General features: G+C 40.8%; 1 protein-coding gene across 1 annotated transcript in view; it reads left to right on the top strand.

The window, feature by feature from the left end:
* LOC117594854 (NACHT, LRR and PYD domains-containing protein 3-like) overlaps positions 1–12,043 on the top strand; it is a 29,824-nt gene extending 17,781 nt beyond the window's left edge. Inside the window, exons 8-13 of the mRNA XM_034294078.1 lie at positions 4,482–4,655; positions 5,206–5,376; positions 7,540–7,713; positions 9,420–9,593; positions 9,823–9,872; positions 10,727–12,043. Coding sequence (XP_034149969.1) covers positions 4,482–4,655; positions 5,206–5,376; positions 7,540–7,713; positions 9,420–9,593; positions 9,823–9,872; positions 10,727–11,289 — 1,306 coding nt within the window. The 3' untranslated portion in view covers positions 11,290–12,043. The remainder of the gene's footprint in view (positions 1–4,481; positions 4,656–5,205; positions 5,377–7,539; positions 7,714–9,419; positions 9,594–9,822; positions 9,873–10,726) is intronic.
* The last annotated feature ends 5,974 nt before the right edge of the window (positions 12,044–18,017 follow it).

The raw sequence follows: 18,017 nt of genomic DNA, 5'->3' as shown, positions 1-18,017 counted from the left end.
TATGCTTGGGGGTCATTGTCCATCTGGAAGACCCATTTGCTTTTACTTCCTGACTGTTGTCTTGATGTTGCTTCAATGTATCCACATCATTTTCCATCCTCATTATGCCATCTATTTTGTGAAGTGAACCAGTCACTCCTGCAGCATAGCACAGCAACATGATGCTGCCACTCCATGCTTCACGGTTTTCGTGTTGATCTTAGGCTTGCATGCCTCCCCTTTTTATCCTCCAAGCATAACGATGGTCATTATGGCCAAACAGTTACATTTTTTGTCACGGCTTCGAGGGCGGAACAAGGAGGAGCAGGAGAACGGCGTAACGGCCACAGTCTTTTAATATGTTTGAAAATAAAGAACAAAAGTGAGCGAAGCGTGACCCAGCTCTTTGGGCTTACAGAGACAATTACACACAAAGACGGGGGGAGCAGAGGGAATATATATACCAGGGAAATGATGAGGATGAGAAACAGGTGCACTAAACAGGACACAGGTGAAATGCATAATGAGATGGGCGGTGGTGTCAGAAGGCCGGTGACGTCGAACGCTGGAGCCTGTCTGCTGCAGGGGGAGGTGAAGCAGCAGAGGGCGCAGTTGTCACATTTTTGTTGCATCAGACCAGAGGACATTTCTCCAAAAAGTACAATCTTTGTCCCCATGTGCAGTTGCAAACCGTAGTCTGGTTTTTTTATGGCGGATTTGGAGCAGTGACCTCTTCCTTGCTGAGCGGCCTTTTTGATCGGTGTAAGACTCATTTTACTGTGGATATCGATATGTTTGTACCGGTTTCCTCCAGCATCTTCACAAGGTCCTTTGTTGTTGTTCTGGGATTGATTTGCACTTTTCGCACCAAAGTACGTTCATCTCTAGGAGACAAAACTCATCTCCTTCCTGAGCGGTATGATGGCTGCATGATCCCATGGTGTTTATACATCTCCTTCCTGAGCGGTGTGATGGCAGCGTTGTCCCATGGTGTTTATACTTGCATACTGTTGTTTGTACAGATGAACGTGGTAACTTCAGGCGTTTGGAAATTACTCCCAAGGATGAACCAGACTTATGGAGGTCTACACAGTTTTTTTCTGAGGTCTTGGCTGATTTTCCCATGATGTTCAAGCTAAGAGGCACTGAGTTTGAAGGTAGGCCTTGAAATACCGCTGCATAATCAAGAGCATTCTGACTAACTGCACTACAGTGTTGTTTAGCGGTTGGCCCGTAGCAAAAAATCCCCAAGACTTCCAGCCATTGTAGACCTCCAGCGCAAGCGGCATCACACAGGGCTCGCGGCATCATCAGGGATCCTTCACATTCATGCCACAAACTGTTTGCCCTCCTACCATCAGGCAGGCGGTACAGGTCTCCCCATTCTCGTACCAGCAGGTTCAGGAACAGTTTCTTCCCATCCACTGCAACCCTGCTGAACTCTGTGACCCAGCGAACACTGTGAACTCTGTGACCTATCACTAACCGTACAGCCCCCCCCCCCCCCCCCCACCTATCAGGGACCTTGTTGCACGACTCCCTTTGTACTACTCTGACCCTGCCTTGCAAAGTCTGATAATGGAAGTTTTCAATTGTTACAGGTACGTGTCTACCTCAGAAACCTCACTGCTGCTATCCCTGCATTTCAGTTGCACATGCACCTTTCACATTCAATATGCCTTCATTGCACATTTAGAATTGCCATTGTACTTGCATTTTTCAGTTGTTACATATACATGTCTACCTCAGGGACCTTGGAGACCTCAATGCTGCTATCTCTGCATCGCGGTTTCACATGCTATCTTAATCCTTCAATTTGCCTTGACTGCACATCTAGAATGCCATCTAGAATTGCCATATGTACCCGCAAATGGCAAACTATTATCCCACTTGTAACATCCACTATACGTAATACTATTACCCCACTTGTAACATCCACTATACTTAATACTATTACCCCACTTGTAACATCCACTATACTTAATACTATTACTCCACTTGTATCATCCACTATACTTAATACTATTACCCCACTTGTAACATCCACTTTACTTAATACTATTACCCCACTTGTAACATCCACTATAATTAATACTATTTATCCCACTTGTAACATCCACTATACCTAATACTATTATCCCACTTGTAACATCCACTTTACTTAATACTATTATCCCACTTGTAACATCCACTATACTTAATACTTATACTTTTCTGCCCTCCTCTATTTGGCTTAATTGCACATGTAGTATTGCCATTTGTACAGCATTTGCCTTCATTGCACATCTATACATTCCACTTGTAACATACTTATTACTTGTAAATCAATATATATGCTTCAGACCCAAAAGTAAAATCCATCGACCAAAAGTAAAACTTAAACAAAAAATTCTATGCCATATTATTAAAACCACTCACTTACAAACTTGGAATTTCATCGCTTACGGCATTGATAGTGATTCTGTTTGTAGATTATGGACTTATAATCAACAATTTACACATCCAGTTTAAAATACATGGTTCAATAAAACATATGTTTATTTTCAAAAGACACAGCCCACACCCATCTTCACATAATAGTACTCCACTCAGCAGCCAAACGACTGTACATAAAGACTTACATGTAACGGCAACACACACGACGTCAAACACGACAGCAGCAACAATGATCCACCAATGCGGGAGCATAATGGAAACATTTAAACACTTAGACTTAATGGTGTGTTAGGGACCTGGTGGGCATGATTAAGACGTGACAAAACAAGTCCGAGATGCGTTCATGATGTGATGGGAAGTGGGAGTGCACGGAACGAAGGGCGCTGCTGCTCACCGTACCATGACAGTACCCCCGCCCCCAAAGGCCTGGCCACTGGACGGGCCAACACGAACCCCGGCCCAAGGGGGGGGGGGGAGGGGGGGGGCAGCGCAGAATCACATTGTAAGATTTTTAAGTAATTAATTTGCATTTTATTGCATGACATAAGTATTTGATACATCAGAAAAGTAGAACTTAATATTTGGTACAGAAACCTTTGTTTGCAATTACAGAGATCATACATTTCCTGTAGTTCTTGACCAGGTTTGCAGCAGGGATTTTGGCCCACTCATCCATACAGACCTCCAGATCCTTCAGGTTTCGGGGCTGTCACTGGCCAATACAGACTTTCAGCTCCCTCCAAAGATTTTCTATTAGATTCAGGTCTGGAGACTGGCTAGGCCACTCCAGGACCTTGAGATGATTCTTACGGAGCCACTCCTTAGTTGCCCTGGCTGTGTGTTTCGGGTCGTTTTCTAATGCTGGAAGACCCAGCCACGACCCATCTTCAATGCTCTTACTGAGGGAAGGAGGTTGTTGGCCAAGATCTTGCGATACATGGCCCCATCCATCCTCCCCTCAATACGGTGCAGTCGTCCTGTCCCTTTTGCAGAAAAGCATCCCCAAAGAATGATGTTTCCACCTCCATGCTTCACGGTTGGGATGGTGTTCTTGGGGTTGCACTCATCCTTCTTCTTCATCCAAACATGGCCAGTGGAGTTTAGACCAAAAAGCTCTATTTTTGTCTCATCAGACCACATGACCTTCTCCCATTCCTCCTCTGGATCATCCAGATGGTCATTGGCAAATTTGAGACAGGCCTGGACATGCGCTGACTTGAGCAGGGGGACCTTGCGTGTGCTGCAGGATTTTAATCCATGACGGCGTAGTGTGTTACTAATGGTTTTCTTTGAGACTGTGGTCCCAGCTCTCTTCAGGTCATTGACCAGGTCCTGCCGTGTAGTTCTGGGCTGATCCCTCACCTTCCTCATGATCATTGATGCCCCACGAGGTGAGATAGCATGGAGCCCCAGACTGAGGGAGATTGACCGTCATCTTGAACTTCTTCCATTTTCTAATAATTGCGCCAACAGTTGTTGCATTCTCAACAAGCTGATTGCCTATTGTCCTATAGCCCATTCCAGCCTTGTGCAGGTCTACAATTGTATCCCTGATGTCCTTACACAGCTCTCTAGTCTTGGCCATTGTGGAGAGGTTGGAGTCTTTGATTGAGTGTGTGGACAGGTGTCTTTTATACAGGTAACGAGTTCAAACATGTGTAGTTAATACAGGTAATGAGTGGAGAACAGGAGGGCTTCTTAAAGAAAAACTAACATGTCTGTGAGAGCTGGAATTCTTACTGGTTGGTCGGTAATCAAATACTTATGTCATGCAATAAAATGCAAATTAATTATTAAAAATCATACAATGGGATTTTCTGGATTTTTGTCTCTCACAGTTGAAGTGTAAGTATGATAAAAATTACAGACCTCTATATGCTTTGTAAGTTGCAATACCTGCAAAATCGGCAGTGTATCAAATACTTGTTCTCCCCACTGTAGTTAGTGATGAGCTTACTCTGTATTATGCTGTTGAAAGCTAAGATGTAGTGGATGAACAGCATTGTCACATAGTTATTCCTCGTCATCACACTGTATATGAGTGATATTGATCTTTGTTCTGATAGACTGGGCAGCATTAAACTCTCTGACCATCACTGTGGATCACTGGCCTCCGTCATCCAGTCAGCAGACACACATCTGAGTAAACTACACCTGTTGGACTGTGAGTTGTCTGATGTCGGTGGGAGGCAACTCTTTAATGCTCAGAATCATCCATGCAGTAAACTACAGACACTGAGGTTGGTACTTTTGGAGGTGTCATCACATGACAACAATAAGGATTTATTGTTCATTTGTAGGTACATAGGTTTTTGGGATTATAGTTGTAGTTTTTTTAATGGACACTTTAATGTGTATCGACACAACTACAACAGATATGACTACATACCAGAATAATATTAAATTGTGAAAGAAATTAGCCAGACTTGCAGAGACACAGAAATGTTCTGGATTCAGAAGGCCTGAAGTCTTTTATATGAATGTATTCATCTGCAGCCGGGAGAGCCACACACAGATGCATCAGCTAGTGGTTTCACCAAGAGGAAAGGCAGCAGTGCCTTTTTATACAGAGACAACAAAGGGCAGGTTTAGGATGAGGAGTAACTAATCGATTACAAACTTAGTAACAAATAAAGGTATAAAGGATCCAGTGTATATTTCCCGTTATATGAGAAGTTACATAAGATACGAATAATTCAAACAAGGATGTGTTGAATATGGTACTACTGAAATGATACATTTTTAATTATGTCGTAATCTGTAAAAGTTTCATTGTTTCTGTTTCACAAGACTGGGTGGCTTAAGACTATCTGAGAACTATAAGTCACTGGCCGCTGATCTCCAGTCAGCAGACTCCTCCCTGAGAGAGTTGGAACTGAGGCAAAGTATCCTGTCTGATTTTGGGGGCAGCAAACCTTTTACCACAGTGTCTTATCCACACTGTAAACTACAAATACTGAGGTCAGTATCAATTAATGAATTAACAACGGTGACAAAAGTTATCTTTTCTGAATGCACTTGGAGATGTCTGAGAGATGGTGGCCTATGCCGAGGTTTTGCAACTGGCAAATCAGTTATTCATTTCTGATAAGGCCACTTTAAAATGATTGTATGTTCCTCCAATGTTCTTTTTGTCCAATTTGAAGTGAGAGGTTATTGCTTAATCACAGCAACTTCATTGTGGGAGGGATTCTGTGATTGTGATTCTGCTGAATCAGTCTGTACTGCTCACTTACAGGCCACAGGGTGCTGTTAGAGGGCGACTAAATTAATCAGACTATGCTTTTCCTTTCATTGAACATCAGTCAGTAAAGAGTCTAACTTCACAAGACTACTACTAATCAGTTATTTTTAGCTCAACTTTTTTGACAGAGGGACATCTTAGACATCCTAGAAAAACAAAACCTGGAAAATGTGTCTTTCATGCCAATTACTGCAACTGTACTGTCGTAAATCCTCTAGCCTGTAGGAATGCAGTCATGCTTTTTACAGTTGAGTGACTAAATGTTTGGATATTTTTTGTTTTGGCTTTTTGGAATCGACTGAGAACCAGACTGGAGCGTCTTACATTTTAGAGTTCTACCTATGAATTATTCCTGTATTATTGTTTGTGGTCTTTACCTCCTGATACCCTGTGTCCGCATGTGAGGACACATGTTTTAGGCGTTCGGCACCATGTTCTTCTTTCTGCTTAACTTAAACCTATAATTAGAATATCATAAAAAATATCATTATTTATTTCAGTAATTCCATTCAAAAAGTTAAACTTATATAATGTATACATTCATTCCACACAGTCTGATATATTTCAAGTGTTTATTTCTTTTAATTTAGATGATTATAACTGACAACTAATGAAAACCCTAAATTCAGTATCTCAGAAAAATTTTATATTGTGAAAAGGTTCAATATTGAAGACACCTGGTGCCACACTGTAATCAGCTAATTAACTCAAAACACCTGCAAAGGCCTTTAAATGGTCTCTCAGTGTAGTTCTTTAGGCAACACAATCATGGGGAAGACTGCTGACTTGACAGCTGTCCAAAAGACGACCATTGACACCTTGCACAAGGAGGGCAAGACACAAAAGTTCATTGCTAAAGAGGCTGGCTGTTCACAGAGCTCTGTGTCCAAGCACATTAGTAGAGAGGCGAAGGGAAGGAAACGATGTGGTAGAAAAAAGTATACAAGCAATAGGGATAACCGCACCCTGGAGATGATTGTGAAACAAAACCCATTCAAAAATGTGGGTGAAATTCACAAAGAATGGACTGCAGCTGGAGTCAGTGATTCAAGAACCACCATGCACAGACGTATGCAAGACATGGGTTTCATGTCATCTGCTGGTGTTGGTCCACTGTGTTTTCTGAGGTCCAAGGTCAACGCAGCCGTCTACCAGGAAGTGTTAGAGCACTTCATACTTCCTGCTGCTGACCAACTTTATGGAGATGCAGATTTCATTTTCCAACAGGACTTGGCACCTGCACACAGTGCCAAAGCTACCAGTACCTGGTTTAAGGACCATGGTATCCCTGTTCTTAATTGGCCAGCAAACTCGCCTGACCTTAACCCTATAGAAAATCTATGGGGTATTGTGAAGAGGAAGATGCGATATGCCACACCCAACAATGCAGAAGAGCTGAAGGCCACAACCAGAGCAACCTGGGCTCTCATAACACCTGAGCAGTGCCACAGACTGATCGACTCCATGCCACGCCGCATTGCTGCAGTAATTCAGACAAAAGCAGCCCCAACTATGTATTGAGGGCTGTACATGCTCATACTTTTCATGTTCATACTTTTCAGTTGGCCAACATTTCTAAAATATTTTTTTTTGTATTGGTCTTAAGTAATATTCAACATTTTCAGAGATACTGAATTTGTGGTTTTCATTAGTTGTTAGTTATTATCATCACAATTAAAATAATAAATACATTTTAACAGGGGTGTGTAGACTTTTTATATCCACTGTATATAGCTCGAAACATTTCTCGTTTAATTTTCACCAGCCCCCAACAGAAAAGACAAAACACTTCTGTTTTCACTCTTTTTGTTTTGTCTTTGCATAATTTTTATTTTCATTTCCTTTTTGCTGATCATTTTGCTCTATGTATTTCCTTTTAGGTTGAATGGGTGTTTTTGGACAGAGAAATTTTATGAACAATTGTGCTCAGCTCTCAGCTCAAATTCGTCAAACCTGAGAGAACTGGACTTGAGTCACAGTGAACTAAAGGACACAGGAGTTAACCTGCTTTCTGCTGAGCTGGGAAAACAAAACTGTGGTCTGGAAAAACTGAGGTTTGTACTTAGAAGCACTAACATGTACAGGATAAACCTGCTAAATAAAAAATGTAAAGTCAAATCACTTCAATTAGCTGCCAACAACTCAGTAAATGAATGAGGTAAATATGTTAATTATTACATTTGACATTGCTGTGATATTCAAAGATTTGGGGATACCAAGGGTTCCTATATTGCTCTGATGTGAAGTACTCAGAACATTACATACCAAAACAAAACTCTTACCACTTAGGAACTGTAGCCCGAGCATAGGGATGAAATAATTTTGAAGAGAACCCATTGTATTTTGTATAAAATGATGAAATGATGGCTATGAATGCTGCACATAAAAATATGCTGTGCAATAATTAGGCTTTCAGCACTTCAACAGGGAAACACTATTTTATTTGTTAGTGTTGGCTATTACACCGATCATGAACTCCAAATTCCCCAGATCTCAATCGAGCATCTGTGGACCAACAAGTCTTATCCATGGAGGCCCCACCTCGCAACTTACAGGACTTTAACGATCTCAAGAGTTTGGGGATCTCATCATCTACGGTGCATTATATCATTAAAAGTTTCAGAGAATCTGGAGAAATCTCTGTACGCAAGGGGCAAGGCTGGAAACCAATATTGGATGGCCGTGATCTTCGGGCCCTCAAGCAGCACTGCATTAAAAACACTATTACTTATTCACACCTTTAACCCCCTGAGGACGGATTAAGCGGTAGCGCCCACGCCTGGGGCATATTTGCATAACAATTACATAGTATTCCTTGCTGTTTCCACGAGATTCCGATGAAAACGCATATGTGCTTTGTGTTTATGTGGCACATTTCCTTGTTGTCATCATCCTGTCCAAATGCAGCCAAACCTTTGTGCACCTGACCAATGGATGGGCTGTTGGGTGACAGCATCCAATGGAAGGCTGTTGCTATGCAGAATAGTTTATTCTACCCAATCAGGGGAAGGTATCTGTTGTTTATTTGATCAAATCATAAGGTTGCTGGGTGGGACATGAGTTCCGTTTTCTTCATTTGCCCAATATGACTGTAGAAGAGGTTGTAGCAGTATGTCAGCTTAGCTAGCATGCAAACTTAGCATTAGTGAACGTTTTAGCATTGTGTCCTTGCGTAACGCTAACTTGTCAAAAAGACAAAGAAAGGATATGTGTTTTCAACAGTTTTAGAAGTATTATTATTAGTATGAAATGGCAAAAAGAAAAAAAATAACATTTACTAAATGTAGCCATAGTCCGTTACGGTTATCAAACGCTGGATAGCTGAGTTACCGGACAACAAAGGACGTATGCTAACAACAGGCTAATGCTAACGCAAGAACAGTCTGTTAAGTAACATCTAATAACCTATTTATCATGAAATAATGTAATACAAATGTGGCAGTGGTACGAGATTGAATCCTGATAGTCTTTAGAAAATGTTTTCATTTGAAACAATGCTGAATTGTTCAAATAATTTTTATTCTTCCTATGACACTCTTGCACAGTTTAAAGATGATAACTGGAGGCAAGAAGAACACGGTATAAACCCTGCATTCTAATTCCTCTTATCAAAGCTCCACACCACTGTGCCACAAAGTCATATCTAATATTGGTGGAAAATATTGCAAGCCTCAAAGGATTTAGGAAGCTTTGGTTGCCCATCATTAATTACCAGAGAGTAGCAGTCCTGTTGTTAAATCATGATGACTTCTCTCTGCAGGCTGTCATTCTGTAGAGTCACAGAGGAAGGCTGTGCTTCTCTGGCTTCAGCTCTGAGATCAAATCCCTCCCACCTGAGAGAACTGGACCTGAGCTTCAATCACCCAGGAGACTCTGGAGTGAAGCTGCTCTCTGATAGACTGGAGGATCCTCAATGTAGACTGGAGAAACTAAAGTAAGTTACATTAATTCTGAAATATTGGATTTCTTTACAATTTTGAACTATTGAGTTATGACCGATAAAAGAATGACGAACATCTAGAAACTGTGGTGTAACTAAGGTATTGTCTTGTCATAGAATTGGTGGGTGAATTGTGTCCTGATAATTAGTATTACTCTTATTTGTTTACCCTTTATGACAATACACTTAATGAAGAATGTTTGTCTGTGCCTTTATCTCCAAGTGTTGACCACAATGAAGATATCTGGGTAAATCCAGGGAAACTGATCACATGTAAGTGTGTTAGTTATATGATTTAATTCATATATTTAACAAATGTCTATATGTATTAGTCCGTTACGGTTATCGTATTTTAACATGAAATCAACATGGATTTAAACAGGGGTTGTTTGAAGTACCTGGGCTATTGTTGCAATATGCACAGAGCCTCCAAGCTCAGCTGTGGTAGACTGTACATCCTTTTGGCAGTGTGAGTGACCGCCCTGAGTTGAGCCATTTTTCCCAAAATACAAAATTCTTGAGGACAGCCTGTTCTAGATTCACAGTTATGTCATAATTCCTTTATAATGGACTTCACTCTGCTCGGGGGGGGGGGGGGGTATTTAATGCTTTGTAAATGTTCTTATATCCTACACCTGATTGCTGCTTTTATAGAACCTTATTCTGGAATTGCTTTCAATGTCCGTTTGTTGTCATAGTTTTTGTTTGGAGTTGAATTAACCAACTGTGGGTCCTCCCTCTGACATCGAAATGCCTTATTTCCATTAAACTATTTACATGTCTCATACAGTTGGTTGCAACACAGCTTATTTAGGTGTCATAGCAAAGGGGTGAAAACTTTGCAATCGATTTTCTGTTATATTTTGAATTAATTTAGAACAATTAGCATTTTTTTATTTTTTTACTTTTATTATGTCTTTTTATTTTAATCAGCAGCAAAATCTCCTAGTTGAATACATTTAGATAAAAAAAATTGGGAAAGTCCAAATTGGCTAAATTTTATTTGCCTATAATATCTAGCTCAAGTGTTGGACCCGATACAATGTTGCTACGGCCTCAGCTATTCTGAATCGAAATGAACACACTCTGTCACAGTTCTGACATGGCCCAACCTATTTTGTATGCAGATGCCTGTAATCTCACCATGGACCCAAACACAGCATGGAGATACCTCTCCCTGTCTGAGTCGGACAGACGGGTGAAGCGATTTCAACATGAGCAGTTGTGTCCTGATCACCCAGAGAGATTTGAGTCAGCGGAACAAGTGCTGTGCAGAGAGGGTCTGACAGGACGCTGTTACTGGGAGGTGGAGTGGAGTCGTGGGGAATATATTGGATTGGCATATCATGGGATCAGAAGAAAAGTGAGAGGTCCTGCCAGTTTGCTTGGATTCAATGAAAATTCATGGTGTTTGTTCTGCTGTAAGGACTATTTCTTAGCCTACCACAATAATGAAGAGACTCTTATACTAGCTGACCACCTCCAAATCCTTCCTCAACCCCAAAGACACCAGTCCTCTTCCCAGAGAGTAGGAGTGTTTCTGGACTGGTCGGCCGGCACCCTGTCCTTCTACATGGTGTTCTCAGACACATTGACCCACCTGCACACGTTCCAGGCCACATTCACTGAGCCCCTCTACCCAGGATTTAGGTTTTTGTGGCCGGACAATTCTTCAGTGTGCCTGTGGTAGAGTGGTGTCTTGTGTCAATTCCTGTTCTAATTCTTGCTTATGTCATTACAAACAAGGATTGATAGTGAGGATATATCACCAGTCAAAAGTTTGGACACTCTTACCCATTTATGGTTGTGTCCAAACTTTTGTATATTACACCATTTTGGGATCCGATTCAGTTAGAATCAGTCACTCTGGGCTTGTTTTTTGCTTTACTTAAATGTTGTGCAACTCACATTACTTCAGGAAAAATATTTAAAAAATGGTATGAATGTATTACATTATATGTGGTGATGGAAATGTAGGTTTTAACTGTGACCTCTTTAGGTAATGGATGTTTTAGTGGCCGGCGGGTTGAGGAGGGACTTTGTATTGGTGTCCCTGCATCCACCTAACCATCGGTCCAAAACTACAAGTCTGCCCATGTTGTCACACACAGCTGTATAGATATCCGTCACTTTAATTTTATGAAATGAAATTGACACAACTGTCCAATCACTGCAACACATGTACTGTAGTTACCGCATGTTAACATAGTGGATGCTTGTATGTGGCTATTTCATTTATAAATAAAAGACATTTCTACCCACGTACTGGAACGTGAACACTACTTATGGCTTTTATATTAGACTTTTTGGTGGCAAAATGTGGTTATAATAAGGGTGTTTCAGATATCTAGTTAAAAACAGCAATTTCTTTAGATGTCTGTATTTGTGGATCAGTAAATATTCATCACTTAACTAGATCATACTTGTCCTGTAGCTTCTGGGATGTTCTGTCCTCTTGTGGTTTAGAACGGCACAGACAGATTAAAATAAGTTCACACTGCAACCACAGTCTGAACAGTAGCGTGAGACGTGAGGCAACAACAAAGTCTATAGCATAATTCATCAGCCTATTAAAACACTTAATGACTATGATGATAATGTCATTATCATAATTATGACAAAATTAAAATAACGAATAAAAAATGTAACTCATTTGGCTGACAGTCTTATATTTATTGATAATGTTTCCAAGTGGAAATCAAACCCAGAAGCATGATATTGTATGTGGAATGACCAAATTTTTAAGCTACATGGAACCGACATGCAACCCAAAAGTATAATGTTGTACTTTCTCTTAACCACTCCGGTAGGAGGCAGATTACCACACAGAACCTGAGATGTAGGGAGAACACAATCTAGTGGTAGAATGACTCTGTTACTCTCCTCTATAGATAGAGACCCTCTAGTGGTAGAATGACTCTGTTACTCTCCTCTATAGATAGAGACCCTCTAGTGGTAGAATGACTCTGTTACTCTCCTCTATAGATAGAGACCCTCTAGTGGTAGAATGACTCTGTTACTCTCCTCTATAGATAGAGACCCTCTAGTGGTTGAATGACTCTGTTACTCTCCTCTATAGATAGAGACCCTCTAGTGGTTGAATTTGGGTGCGAAGCTGCGGACAACACACGAAATACAGCCTTATAAGCAGTAATGTGGTTGCGGGGGCTTTTTTGTAATATTTCAAATGTATAATATTAAAATAGTTTTAGTAACAAATCGTAAAACTAAAATAGTATCTTCACTCATTAGGGCGCCCCAGTGGATGAACAACGCCCCTGTATTTGTTAGACTCTGTTATTGTTTCTACATTAAACATCCCCACTTCGGCCCCTTCAGGCAGAGGAAGGTGCTGTCAGAAAGAGAAGATGTGGTAAGAAGATGTGAACTAGTAAAGAGATGGAGAGATGCAGAAACAGGGAAGTAGCTTGTATGAGAGCAGAGAGAGAGAGATGGAGAGAGAGGTAGAGACTTACAGCACATTGTATCAGGAACTAGATATTTAGACCCCAACCTGGAGAGAATCTGTGAACACCAGAACACAACAAGATGAGGATCCTGCTGATATTCACCCTGTTGGACTTCATGACAGGTAATAAGCTTGTTATAACACAGAAAAACATTTTTGTCTTCTGGTCAAGGCTGTTATAGTACACAAGGTAATGCAACAATGTGTGTGTGTGCTAGTGTTTGTGTAGTGTGAGTGTGTGTGCTAGTGTTTGTATGTTGTGTGTGTGTGAGTGTGTGTGTGTGGGCTAGTGTTTGTATGTTGTGTGGGCTAGTGTTTGTATGTTGTGTGTGCTAGTGTTTGTATGTTGTGTGTGCTAGTGTTAATGTGTTGTGTGTGTATGTGTGTGCGTGTGTGTGTATGTGTGTGCGTGTGTTTGAATGTGTGTGCGTATGTGTGTGTGTTGTGTGTGTGCTAGTGTTTGTGTGTTGTGTGTGTGTGTGTGTGTGCTAGTGTTAGTGTGTTGTGAGTGTGTGTGCAAGTTTTAATGCGTTGTGTGTGTGTGTGTGTGTGTGTGCTAATGTTTGTGTGTTGTGTGTGTGTGCTAGTGTTAGTGTGTTGTGGGCATATGCAAGTGTTTATTTGTTGTGTGTGTTCGTGCATATCTGAGAGTGTTAATGCCCATTTTTATCAGTGTTTGTGCATGCCTGGATGCGTGATAATTAATGTGTGTGTGTGTGTGTGTGCGGCTAGTGTCTGTGAGTGTGTGTGCTAGTGTTTGTGTGTGTGTGTGTGTGTGAGTGCGTGCTAGTGTTTGTGTGTGGGTGTGTTCGTGCTAGTGTTTGTGTTGTGAGTGTGTGTGTGCTAGTGTTTGTGTGTTGTGTGAGTGTGTGTGTTTGTGCATATCTGTGTGTGTTAATGCCCTTGTTTTTCTGTGTTTGTGCATTCCTGGATGTGTGAGGATTAATGTGTGTGTTTGTGTGTGTAATTGTCTATTTTTGTCCATGTTTGTGCATTCCTGGATGTGTGAGGATTAATGTGTGTGTTTGTGTGTGTAATTGTCTATTTTTGTCCATGTTTGTGCATTCCTGGATGCATGAGGATTAATGTGTGTCTGTGTGTTCTTTTTTGAGGTGGTATATGTGTACACCCGTGGATTCATTATTTTGTGTGTGTGTGTGTCTGTGTGTGTGTCTGTGTGTGTGTGTGTGTGTGTGTGTGAGATCTCATTGGTGTAGGAATACAATCTGTATAACTTCAAAGCTTTACAGAAGAAACAAAGCTAAGACAACAAATGTACAAAATATATAATCTCTTTGATTGACAGGTTGTGTGAGCTCCTTCATAATGACTGGATACTCTGGAGGGACTGTCATCACCTACTGTCAATATAACAAAGGAGAGGAGAGGAATGAGAAATATTTCTGCAAGGAGCAGAACAATATGAATTGTATCGATAAAATTAGACCAAATCCACCTAAAGACTCCACCTGGCAGGAGAAGGGTAGATTCCTTCTGTACGACAAAACTCCATCAGTCTTCTTCAGGGTTGTCATTAGAAATCTGACCAGAGAAGATGAAGGAACCTACAGGTGTGGAGTGAACAAACAAAATGCAAATGACAGATTTACCAAGATGGAGCTGGAAGTAAAGGACAGTGAGACACATTTACACTGTGGAATAAATATACAGTAGATCAATGACATTACATTGTCTGTTTCAATTGTGTATAATATGTATTTCTATTGACAGATAAATGCTGTAATAAGTCAGTCACAGAGACGGTCTATTTGGAAGGAGAAGCTACCATCGTCTGTAAATATCCGAAATATATGAACAGTAAATTTTTCTGCAAGCAAATTAATTCCTTTAACACATGTGATTTCATCAACTATGTCTCAACATTTAAAAATACTGGGAGATTCTCTCTGATTGACAACAGAACAGAGAAAAGCTTCACAGTGACCATCAGTAACTTAACTAAAGATGATACTGGGACATACTGGTGTGGAGTACAAAACAGGACAAAAGACGTGTTGCATTACTTTTCACTGATTACTGAGGTACATCTCAGTGTGATTGGTAAGTGACCTCCAGACTAAACTAGACTTCACCTCTCTGTTTGTTAGTGGATCAACTCTTTACATCAGTGGAGGCTGGTGGGAGGAGTTATGGGAGGACAGTCTCATTATAATATAATGGATGGAACACTATCAAACACTATTAAACCACATTCAGGATCACCCAGCCACCCTCCCCTAATACACTCACTGTACCTGCACATGGACAGTATTTAAAACTGTGGAGGCTGTTGTGAAGAGAAATAGGAGGAAAGTCAAATGGATTGGAACACTTCAAAACACTAACACCTGGTTTCCGTTTGTAGTCATGGCTCCCTAACTTCTTCTTTGTGACTATGTGTTTGTTTATCTGACTCACTAAGGCAGAGAAAAACAGAGTGCACTGTCACTATGTAGCAATGAGACAAGCGGATACAGTTGCAGGCAGAATCTTTTCTACAGTGAGGGAAAAAAATATTTGATCCCCTGCTGATTTTGTATGTTTGCCCACTGACCAAGAAATGATTAGTCTATAATTTTAATGGTAGGTTTATTTGAACAGAGACAGAATAACAACAAAAATATCCAGAACAACACATGTCAAGAAATGTAATAATAAAATAAGAATTTGACGCCTCTGCAAAACATGACTTAGTACTTGATGGCAAAACCATTGTTGGCAATCACAGAGGTCAGACATTTCTTGTAGTTGGCCACCAGGTTTGCACACATCTCAGGAGGGATTTTGTCCCACTGCTCTTTGCAGATCTTCTCCGAGTCATTAAGGTTTTGAGGCTGACGTTTGGCAACTCTAACCTTCAGCTCCCTCCACAGATTTTCTATGGGACTAAGGTCTGGAGACTGGCTAGGCCACTCTAGGACCTTAATGTGCCTCTTCTTCAGCCACTCCTTTGTTGCCTTGGCTGTGTGTTTTGGGTCATTGTCATGCTGGAATACCCATCCACAACCCATTTTCAATGCCCTGGCTGAGGGAAGGAGGTTCTCACCCAAGGTTTAACAGTACATGGCCCCATCCATCTTCTCATGGATGCTGTGAAAAACACCCCCAAAGCATAAAGTTTCCACCTCCATGTTTGACGGTGGGGATGGTGTTCTTGGGGTCATAGGCAGCATTCCTCCTCCTCCAAACATGGCGAGTTGAGTTGTTGCTAAAAAGCTCGATATTGGTCCCATCTGACCACAACAGTTTCACCCAGTTCTCCTCTGACTCATTCAGATGCTCATTGGCAAACTTCAGACAGGCTTGTACATGCGCTTTCCTGCACTGCAGGATTTCAGTTCTTCACAGCGTAGTGTAACCAATTGTTTTCTTGGTGACTATGGTCCCAGCTGCCTTGAGATCATTGACAAGCTCCTCCTGTGTAGTTCTGGGCTGATTCCTCACCGTTCTCATGGTCATTTCAACTCCACGAGGTGAGATCTTGCATGGAGCCCCAGACCGAAGGAGATTGACAGTTCTTTTGAGTTTCTTCCATTTGCGATAATTCACATCAACTGTTGTCAGCTTTTGCTGATTGGCGATGGTCTTGTAGCCCATTCCAGCCTTGTGTAGGTTGATTGCTTCTGTGGACAGGTCATGTCTTTTATACATGTAACAAGCTGAGATTAGGGGCACTCCCTTTAAGAGCTCGTTATCTGTATAAAAGACACCTGGGAGCCAGAAATCTTTCTGATTGAGAGGGGTTCAAATACTTATTTCACTCATTAAAATGCGAATCAATTTATATCATTTTTGACATGCGTTTTTCTGGATTTTCTTGTTGTTATTCTGTCTCTCACTGTTCAATTAAACCTACCATTAAAATAATAGACTGATAATTGATTTTTCAGTGGGCAAACGTACAAAATCATCAAATATTTCTTTACCCCTCACTGTATAACACCACCAAACAACAACAGGGCAAAGACACAAAAGGCTGAGGAACAATTGTGATAAGAACTTGACATGGGCTTTAATGAGATCATTCCCTAATCCTGGGATGTCGTATTATGAATCACAATACAGACCAGACACGATGTATTTTACACATCTACTGTATGATATGAAGTAATGGAGGTGAGACCAGACACAATGTATTTTACACATCTACTGTATGATATGAGGTAGTGGAGGTGAGACCAGACACAATGTATTTTACACATCTACTGTATGATATGAGGTAGTGGAGATGAGACCAGACACAATGACTTTTACACATCTACTGTATGATATGAGGTAGTGGAGGAGAGACCAGACACAATGTATTTTACACATCTACTGTATGGTATGAGGTACTGGAGATGAGACCAGACACAATGTATTTTACACATCTACTGTATGATATGAGGTAGTGGAGGTGAGACCAGACACAATGTATTTTACACATCTACTTTATGACATGAGGTAGTGGAGGTGAGACCAGACACAATGTCTTTTACACATCTACTGTATGATATGAGGTAGTGGAGGTGAGACCAGACACAATGTATTTTACACATCTACTGTATGATATGAGGTAGTGGATGTGAGGTGAAGTAGGATGTGAATCTAATATAATAAACATTATATTCTGTCCGTCAACAGATTCTACAACATCAGCACCATCAGAACTATCCACAGCATTTCTGGTAAAATACTTTAATTGCAAGAGATCAACCTGTGACTCAAAGAAACACTGACTTATTAAATAGTGTATTCTATCAACAACTGTTGACTTTTTGAAGACGGATTTTAGAATATTGATTCCTGTCACCATGAATGTACTGCGAAAAAAATCAGGTTTATAGTGATCATTGTATCTCTGTGCTCCAGGTATCTTAGTAGTGATCATTGTGTCTCTGTTTTCCAGGTTTCTTAATAGTGATCATTGTGTCTCTCTGTTCCAGGTATCTTAGTAGTGATCATTGTGT

The sequence above is a fragment of the Esox lucius genome, chromosome 9, assembly GCF_011004845.1.
Source record: "Esox lucius isolate fEsoLuc1 chromosome 9, fEsoLuc1.pri, whole genome shotgun sequence".
NCBI lineage: Eukaryota > Metazoa > Chordata > Actinopteri > Esociformes > Esocidae > Esox > Esox lucius.
The sequence above is the reverse complement of the archived record's forward strand: the minus strand, read 5'-3'. Positions and strand labels throughout refer to the sequence as shown.